The sequence below is a fragment of the Hoplias malabaricus genome, chromosome 3 (genome assembly GCF_029633855.1).
Source record: "Hoplias malabaricus isolate fHopMal1 chromosome 3, fHopMal1.hap1, whole genome shotgun sequence".
Taxonomy (NCBI): domain Eukaryota; kingdom Metazoa; phylum Chordata; class Actinopteri; order Characiformes; family Erythrinidae; genus Hoplias; species Hoplias malabaricus.
Window position 1 is genome coordinate 52,537,337 of NC_089802.1, and position 9,872 is coordinate 52,547,208.

General features: G+C 41.6%; 1 protein-coding gene across 2 annotated transcripts; it reads left to right on the forward strand.

Moving 5' to 3' along the window:
- The first annotated feature begins 746 nt into the window (after window positions 1-746).
- On the forward strand, window positions 747-6,415 carry LOC136691085 (keratin, type II cytoskeletal 8-like). 2 transcript variants are annotated; one of them, XM_066663391.1, is made up of 9 exons: window positions 747-1,279; window positions 3,316-3,524; window positions 3,705-3,765; window positions 3,863-3,958; window positions 4,053-4,217; window positions 4,310-4,435; window positions 4,533-4,753; window positions 4,874-4,932; window positions 5,408-6,415. In XM_066663391.1, exons 1-9 carry the CDS (start codon window positions 866-868, stop codon window positions 5,515-5,517), a joined length of 1,461 nt encoding a protein of 486 aa, XP_066519488.1. In that variant the 5' UTR covers window positions 747-865; the 3' UTR covers window positions 5,518-6,415. The 2 variants fall into 2 exon arrangements, with proteins under 2 accessions (XP_066519488.1, XP_066519489.1); XM_066663392.1 differs by having other exon boundaries at window positions 4,874-4,926.
- Window positions 6,416-9,872: the final 3,457 nt, after the last annotated feature.

Here is a 9,872-nt window from a genome sequence, read left to right on the forward strand (position 1 = left end):
AAATGATTACAGCCATTTGAATTTCAAGACCTAAGCCAATCCCTTTTGGTCGAAATAGAAAAGCACTGAACCTACAAGGGAAAGTTTTTTTCTGTTGGCATTTTTTTTCTTCTTCTTTGGAAACCCTCAGTAGCATTCCATCTGCTTGCAATCTACTTGCCCTGCTATTCCCTAGCAAAGCACTGGAGCAGTCTACATTTCTGGCATGAAGTACATCACCCACAGTTCACACAGTGGCACAAGCTTATGGAAAACGAGGCCTCTCCTATGCAGTCATTCATAAGTGTAAGAAGAGCAGTGTGCCCCACCCTGTTGCAAAGAGCAGGGGTGAACTCATTCTCTCCCTGCAGTCTGAATTCACTTGACCAACCAGACACAGAGACAGACCCCTCTGCTGTCATGTGTTCACTAACACATTCCACTTTTTTTAATGAAGAAAAGTACAAGTGGAATTTATCTGCCCAGTTTTTACTCTCTTTGTTTCTCTGTGCTTGTAGCAATGCCCGAGGCTGGGTGTAACTTTTCTTATCTTTCTACTCTCACTCTATACCTGTTTGACAGGTAGGGTTTGTATATCTGTGTGTGTGTGTGTGTGTGTGTGTGTGTGTGTGTATGTGTGTGTGTGTGTTTGTGTGTATGTGTGTTGGCCTATGAGTGGACAAGTATGTGTAAGAATGTCTAAGTCCCACCCCTCTCCACTCAAATAAAAGGAGGTGGCCAACAGTGGAGAAGCACACAGAGGGACTTTGACTCTCCTTTGTGAGCAACCTCCTCCTCTTCCTCCACTCGGGGCGCCACACTCCTCTCTCCTCTCAGTACTTCTTCTCTATAGAGGCATCTAGAAACTAAATACTCTACAGACACAATGGCAACAAAATATTCCAGCTACAGCATCACATCCAGCAATAGTCCAGCGAGGAAGGGCTACTCTGCTCATTCCACATATGCTGCTCCTGGAGGCTACAGGGCCAGCCAGGTGATGGCCAGCCGGCGCTCTGTCATGAGCTCTGCTCCAGGCTTCAGCGGTGGCTCTAGCTACAGCTACAGCAGTAGCAGCGTTGGCGGAGGACATGCTGGAGGCCTTGGCATAGGATTTGGCGGAGGCATTGGGGGAGGATATGCTGGAGGCCAAGTTGCACCCATCACTGCAGTTACAGTCAACCAGAGCCTCCTGGCCCCTCTTAACCTGGAAATTGACCCCAACATCCAGGTCGTCCGCACTCAGGAGAAAGAGCAAATCAAAACCCTCAACAACCGCTTCGCCTCATTCATCGACAAGGTACGGAAGCCACCTCATCTCTACCTCTCAAGGTCCCATATGTGGACAGACACTTCAATTCATAATACCCACAGTAATAGAAATGACACTTTAGTTTTGTAGTAGGTACTGAACAATAACTAGCATTTAAGGTGTTTCATTGTTTCAAGTAAAATAAAAAAAGGTAATTTTTGATTTGCATGCAAGTTGTATTTTAGCAAGTGTGTTTAGCTCACAGATGCAAACCTTTTTGCAACCTTTTAACTAATGACCTTTGACCCTAACCATTTACATCTAGCAAACTGTCAGTCTGTTCCATGCTGAAACAGAACATTTATTTAAATATTTGTGCTAAAGTTTTAGTGAAGAAAGTTAAAATCTAAAAGCTATGTAATGTTACAATTTTAATGTTTACCGAACAATACCAATGCATTTGTCTGTGAGTCTTCCGCTGAACACAAAGTTCAGTTTGCATGGAAAGCATGCATACCTTTACATTTGTGGTATAGATTACAGTGCTCTGTTTTTCAAAGTTGCCATAGTTACTGCTCCATTGACGTTACACTCTGACGTGTCACCAGAGAGGCCTCAGCAATATCTCTTCACTGAAAGAGCAGTAAAATCCCAGCAGCCATTCAGTCCACATTTACTTGCCAAGCTATTTAGCTTGCTTTATTTACTACATTTAACCCTACTTAGCACTGCTTAGTTTAGTGCAGCTTTTAAAAAGCAATGCTGCTTGTGTGCCCTGTATTCTGAGTGCATGCTAGCTCGCTAAACCCCAACACATTCTGTTCACATATGGGTGGAGAGCAGGTCATAATCTTGCAACCGCATGAGTCACACATGCTCACACACATTCAAACATTCTGGGAAAAGCTCAAAGTTTATCCCATATTACAGCAGTTTTCAATACCATATTTTTTGCAGCTAATTTTCATAGCAACTTTTATTTTTTTCTCTCCTGGCCTGACCACACTTTATCTGTTTGCTTTTTGCCAAACATGGCATTAACAAACACTCCAAGCAAGTGGACAGTGGACACACTCCAAATGGCTGCCTACCATGCAGCCAGCACACACCTGTAGTTTATAATGCCTGTGGGAAACAGTCTGCCCAAGCTCCTTTATCTGTGCTGTAGACATTACACTATACACAAACCTATTCTTTCTCTCTGCCTCTCTAACACTCACTCACACAGAGAGAGAGAGAGGGAGAGAGAGAGAGACAGAGAGAGAGATGCTACACCTCATAGATACACTTTTTGTCCAGTTGCATTACTGCAGAATGATGGTGCATGCACAACTAATCATCCATTATTAAACAGGCCCTCAGGTTTTTTTTTCTGAGGTCAAAATCGAGGATGTTTGATCGGATTATGATAATACTGCTGCACATATCATATCTAAGTACTGATGTTCTTATGATAAACTCATATCTCAGTCCAAAAAGAGGCAGCCAGGGACTCAGACAGGGCGTATACTGCTCAGGGCTGCAGTGGAGCTGTCATCATCTTCACACAAAGCCTTTATTTGGGTGTGGCTGGTAACCCGCCTCTCTGATGTTATCTGTTCACTGCTCCATCTGTAGAGCAATGCAGTTCTAGGTGAGGCCTCAAACAAGAAGAGGAATTTTTTTTGTTGTTGCTTTTCATTTCAGTCCCTTCAGGAGTTCATGGTTCATGTCTCACAGACACACCCTGTTAGTCCACTCTCGCTCTTTCACTCTTTCCCCCTCCCTCCCTTACTCCACCCTGCAGAAAAATGCCTGGAGGAATGACTCATGGCCATTTATGTTTCCTCAGACAATATAATCCAGGAGAAAGGACATAAAAGTACAATAGAAGTATACAAGCTTTGGATACATTAATCAAATTTTTCCTCATAGACCATAGACTAACGACTAAATATTTTGCACCTTTTTAAACTTTTTAGTTGAATCAATTTAATAAAAAATGTAAATAAATACACAACCAGTAAAAATGTAATATATATGGCTAAAAATGTAATATATATTCAATTATATACAAAAACTGAGACAAGCCTTTATATCCCCAGGTTCGATTCTTGGAGCAGCAAAACAAAATGCTGGAGACCAAGTGGAGTCTTCTGCAGGACCAGACCACTACCCGCTCCAACATTGATGCCATGTTCGAGGCCTACATTTCTAATCTGCGCAGACAACTGGATGGGCTGGGCAATGAGAAGATCAAACTGGAGGGAGAACTGAAGAATATGCAGGGTCTGGTTGAGGACTTCAAGAAGAAGTGAGCACAACCATATATGCTATATATATATATATATATATATATATATATATATATATATATATACATACATACATGAGGGCCATGATTCCATTAGCCTACGCTACAAGCTAATGTTAAAATTAGCAACATTGTGATGTTTTAATAGCATGTATTTACTGTTTTCTTGTCGCTTTGCAGGTACGAGGATGAGATCAACAAGCGTGCTGCTGCTGAGAATGAATTTGTCCTGCTGAAGAAGGTATCCACTGAGATGACTGATTATTTTTTTATTTTAAAGGGCATCTTAAACTACACTAAAAACAGCAATAAATCCTCACTACTCTCCTTCTGTTTAGGATGTTGACGCTGCGTACATGAACAAGATTGAACTTGAGGCTAAAGTTGATGCCCTTCAAGATGAAATTAACTTCCTCAGGGCAGTGTATGAGGCTGTAAGTGAAAGTGATAAAATAAATTACCAAAAATGTTCATAACTGTACACCTGAAACAGACACTTGACTGGAACGAATTTTCTTTTGCTTGTAGGAGCTGCGTGAGCTGCAGTCTCAGATCAAGGATACATCAGTTATTGTGGAGATGGACAACAGCAGGAACCTGGACATGGATTCCATTGTGGCTGAAGTGCGTGCTCAGTATGAGGACATCGCCAACCGTAGCCGCGCTGAAGCTGAGAGCTGGTACAAACAGAAGGTGAGAAAAGCATAAAGCATTAACAATATAAATTTTGATGTGTCATTTCATCTCCGGTTGCTGGAAATGATTATTCTTCTTGTCTGTTTAAGTTTGAGGAGATGCAGACATCAGCCGGCCAGTACGGTGAGGACCTGCGCACGACCAAGTCTGAGATCGCTGAGCTGAACAGAATGATTGCTCGCTTGCAGAACGAGATTGAGGCTGTTAAAGGACAGGTAGCCATAAAAGAACAGCTGCAGCTATTATGAAACAAAACCGATTCTGTTACTTAGCACAGAAGCTAACAATTTCTTATCTTCTCTTTTTCCTCAGCGTGCTAACCTCGAGACTCAGATCACTGAGGCAGAGGAGCGTGGTGAACTGGCAGTGAAGGATGCTAGACTCCGCATTAAGGAACTGGAGGGGGCTCTTCAGAGAGCCAAGCAAGATATGGCCCGCCAGGTGCGCGAGTATCAGGAGCTCATGAATGTCAAATTGGCCCTGGACATTGAGATCGCCACCTACAGGAAACTGCTGGAGGGAGAGGAGAGCAGGTGAGGCATTTGTCATCTCTAACTGGATTTTCCTAGACCTGCCCCAAGTAGTAACATTTAATTAACTTTTCTTTTTAATCTTTTAGAAAATTAACTCAATCTGTATATATTTCTTCCCAGACTTTCTGCTGGAGGATCCTCTGCCACCATCCATGTGCAGCAGACCTCTGGAGGCAGTAGTGAGTCCATTTATCTCATTACAACTGTGTGAACTGTACATTTTGTCTGAACAACTTCAGCATTTCCCCACACATAGGCTATACTTCCATAGCCCAATTTTAATTTGTGCCATTTAAAAAAAAATCAGTTTCCAGTGAGAAAAGCCTCATTGATATAAATGATCACACCTTTCCATGTGGTCATCTACACAATTCAGACATTCACTTTAAGAGAAGTCTTAGTTTATCTGATTTCTTTGCTCCAATTATGCTAAATTCCAATAGGTATATTCATAGAACTCTCCTAACACCACACACGCTGTTAGTTTTGTATAAAATTCACAGCCTACAGCTATAATGTTCTATCACTGAAAAGCTAAAGACCGAAATACATTATAGTAGTTCTAGTGTTCTGTACCTAATTGTCTAATTGGTGGATTGTACCTCTCAATCTCTTGGATGATGTTCTCACATCTCTTTCTGTTGCTGCTTGCAGGTTTGTCCTCTGCCAGCTCTGGTTTTGGCTATGGTGGTGGATACGGGCATGGTGGTAGCTCATCCATTACCAAAAGCTATTCATCCTCCATCAGCAGCAAACGCTTCTAAGAAGATGCAGCCCAACACACTCCCCTTCAACCCTGCATCTACATCATCACCTTTTCATTTAAGACCGTCTATGGTGCTATTAGGAGTAACTAGCAGCCCCTTTTAGAACTATCCAACCTGTTTTTGAATACAGGCTTGTGTCAGATTTTCTTAGATAGCATTTTTATGAGCTTTATTGGCTAGAAGTCAATTGTCTACAATTTATGGCTCCTCATTAGCTAGCAAGGACCGGATGCTACTTATGTTGATGCCTCTCTCTTATTTTTCATTCAACTGCAAACAAACCCAAGAATATACCAGGAAGAATGTAAAAGGGAAAACATATGATCCCCACATTCTTGCTTTATTTTCTGCACTGACATGTTTAGGGTAAATGAAGACTAGATAGAGGTTTAAAAAAAAACTTGGAATAAAAAAACAGAAGCTCTGCATTAAAACCACTGAAGGACAAGTTTCATGAGCATGACCAGAAGCAGTGCCATAATAATGCAAATTCAGGGATTTTCAATAAAGGTACATATGGCTTTCTGCAACCACACATCTGCTTCCAGTTAGATGTACCTATTACTAACAAAGTCTACTGACCTTATACTGTGAGCAGATTTGTTCTAGCAAAAAACATATCCTTTTTTGAACTTCTGAAGATGATATCTAGATGGTTCACAGTGGCACCTGCTGATTTGGCAGCTGTAACTCCATTATGTTCATGCTCCATCCCCCCACTGAGCTCAAAATGCCACCAGAGCAGAACTAAGGGTCTCAGTCCCTTTCTCTCAGGCTGTGCCACACTTGATTTTTACTTCATAAAAAATGCAACCAGACATGGAATTATGCAAGGACCAGGTTTATTGTTAAATTGACTTTGTTACATTTTCAAACATGAAAGAAATAAATCTGAGATCTAAAATTATTGTGTAATGTCTTTCCTTAAAATTGTCACATTTTTTGTATAAATCCACTGGCTGGACTTAACATTCTATATATTGATTACACATTAACCATAAATAAAATGCAGGCTATTCATTGTTTTATAACACAACCCTATATATATTTTATATAGTCTTCTAAATGTTAGTTTACACCAGGGGTGTCCAAACGTTTTTCAAAGGGGGCCGAACTGGATCATATAAAAATTCTTAAGGGCCAATCTCTATTCACAAATATATTAAAAAATATGAAAAACACAAATTTACATAACAGTTTATATTAACTACTGAATTTCATTTTACAGCATTAACAGCTGCAGGATATCAAAAGAGTGTAAAATCCAACATTTTACTGCAAATACTTCCCTCTCTCTTGAAATCACCGGTTGTCAATGTGAACTTTGCGGGTTTTTTGCTGCAGACATCACCAAATGTCTTTCTGTGAATGTCTTTGTCGGCCCAGAGAAATAAATGGTGTTTAAGTGTAGTTCATTAACACAGTGGTGCAATATCCTTTCCAGTAGCGCACTGCTGCCACCGTCAGGTGAAAAAAATAATGCCAAGTGCCAGCGGGCCACTAGAAGCCGCGGGCCGGACTTTGGACACCCATGGTTTACACCATTAATAGAGTTTATTTACTTATTTTTAATTACAGTGCTGGACGTTTCGTCACAGCTGTACCCTTCTGCTCACGAGTAAGACATTTGCGTATGTCCATTACTCCGTAAAAAAAAAAAAAAAAAACAGACTGGCGTTAGCTGCTAATGCTCTTGGGGAGATGCTGGGGCAATATGGGAAATGTAGTGTCACAACGTTTTGAAATACGGTTTAAAACAAACCCATTAAAATAAGTATTAGTTGCCGAAATTAGTACCTAAGAAACATGCTTTCGTTTTTCATTTTCAACCTCAGCTTCCTTATGTTCAATCGAGCCACAGCATTGAAAAAAAAAAAAAAAAAAAAAATCAGATTCAGAGAATAAAGTCAGAATTCTGAGAATAATGTCGGAATAATTTGCTGCACGTATAATGGGGCAGACACAACCACGTTATAATTGAGGAATGCAGTGTGTTGCTGAAGTCATACTATGGTATAGATTTCAGGAATAAATACTCAGTCATCTTCCACATCAGGACCAGATTGTGATTAGTATTTAAATCCTGAATTGGTGCAAGAACTCGTTTATTCAGAAGAGGGCAAGTAATTTTACAGGATACAAATAATGATCACAAAAATGATCGATCCAGAGCAAGTGGAACTCCAGCATGCCCTAAAGCCTCCATTACATTATGGCAATATACTCGTACAATAAACTAAAGCCATATGCATTGCAGTCAGGGGCTGCACTGACAGGGTTAGTTAGCGTGTTCGCGTGGGTTTTCTCTGGGTCCTCCGGTTTCCTCCCATGGTCCAAAAACACACATTGGTAAGTGCATTATCTACTCAAAAATGTCTATAAGTGTGTGTGAGTCAGTGGCGATTGCTCTAAGACTGCAAGGGAAGCTCAGCTTCCCCTAAAATGTAAAAAAATAAGTGATCAAATATATACTGTTGTGTGTACATGTCATTGAATAAATATGCACTACAACGCGCTCAACTTTTGTTCAGAATCTGCTTCTTATCACTGGTAAAGACGCGGCTTTCCTCTCAATCATTCCCTTCACAGTGCTTTAAACAGTGAGGACGCTGAGTGTCCACAGAGTTCAATAGCAAAGCAGCGAAGTGCAGCGAAACGAGATGAGTGATTGGATAAATGCTGGGCTTTGTCCCGCCCATCGGACGCTCAGCGTCTCTGGGGGTCTATGGGGCACTGGGCTGGCCTCGGCTGGCCCGGACGCTCAGCTTCTGCATGATGATTGGATGATCTGTCTGAGGCGAAATCCCTTTTTGATTGACAGCAAAATGAGCGAATCAGCGATCCTTTGGTGTAAAGATCCTTGGCAGCACAGGCGGACACACTTCACATGGGCCAAGGCCGTTTAAGCAGCCTAGCTCTGCTGGCCATTGAGAGGACACTAGTCAAGTCCCTGGAAAAGACGCCTTGTTGGTACGACAGGGTCAAAGATCATTTTCTTAAAAAGGAACGGAGGGTAGAATTTACGTATAAATAAACTGACAAATTTTATGATGTAGGCCGAAATTGAGCTTCCCCTTCCTTGAAAGACCAGCATCCGCCACTGATGTGAATGAATGTGTTGTCCTGTCAAGGACTGGCGCCCCCTCCAGGGTGTGATCCTGTGTTGCGCCCAGTGATTCCGGGTATGCTCTGGACCCACCATGACTCTGAACTGGATAAGTGGTTACAAACAATGATCCCTGGAGCTTTGTGACTGTGACATTACCTGCTGCATCACTGTGCCGCCCATGAATGTTTATAATAAAACATAATGAATGCCACCTCGTGGTAAAGGAAAACAGTTATTGACATTTTGCAATATTTTAAATTGAGAAAAAGTTGCAAAAGACAGAAGCAAATATAGGAATAGGTCAGTGAATCTGAACTTTAGTAAAGTTTGAATTGTTTGGGGGCAGATGTGGGCTTTAGGTTAGAGAGGCCAATTTGGTAACAGAGAGTACTTGTTTGATTTCCAGCACCATCAGGAAAGCTGTGGGAGGGGAAAATGAGGGTCTGTACCCCTTCCTCCCTCAATATCTATCACTGTGTCTGAAATGGCTCCCTATTCATTCATACATTCATTATCTGTACCCACTTATCCAGTTCAGGGTCGCGGTGTGTCCAGAGCCTACCTGGAATCATTGGGTGCAAGGCAGGAATACACCCTGGAGGGCGAGCCAGTCCTTCACAGGGCAACACACACAGTCACACCAATGGACACTTTTGAGTCGCCAATCCACCTACTAACGTGTTTTTGGACTGTGGGAGGAAACCGGAGCACCCAGAGGAAATCCATGCGGACACAGGGAGAACACACCAAACTCCTCACAGACAGTCACCTGGAGCGGTTCTTGAATCCAGGTCAATGGAGCTGTGTGACTGCAACACTACCTGCTGCGCCACCGTGCCACCCATATTACTCATATTACTTATTATACAGTGCATTATATAGGGAACTGAATTCAGGAGGGTAGTGAACGATTTTGGACACTGATTGCTATCCATTAGTTTCAGCTAGTGTACATGGGTAGTACACTAACTTTTGCGGTGTGTTGTGGGATTGTTTGAGTGCACTGAAAATTCTGCACTAGGTTTTCAGACACTCATACAAAATGGCGGAACCCAAAAATTGTACACTATATAGTGATTAGGGTGCAGTTTCTGACACGCTGTATGTCTTAAGTGGCCCTGAGCAAGGCAAGTTTACTTATCAAACACAAGTCCAGTTTATAAACATTTAACAACACTGGTGTTCTGATTACTAATTATGTGAAGCTACTTTGTGATAACATCAGTTTTTACTTTGAATTTTT

What these genes read in the sequence shown, in the direction of transcription:
- LOC136691085 (XM_066663391.1), top strand. Translation starts at nt 866, where the DNA reads ATGGCAACAAAATATTCCAGCTACAGCATCACATCCAGCAATAGTCCA. An exon ending in TCAGGGCAGTGTATGAGGCT is followed by an intron (nt 3,959 to 4,052) that starts GTAAGTGAAAGT and finishes TTTTGCTTGTAG; the next exon opens with GAGCTGCGTGAGCTGCAGTC. An exon ending in GCAGACCTCTGGAGGCAGTA is followed by an intron (nt 4,933 to 5,407) that starts GTGAGTCCATTT and finishes TGCTGCTTGCAG; the next exon opens with GTTTGTCCTCTGCCAGCTCT.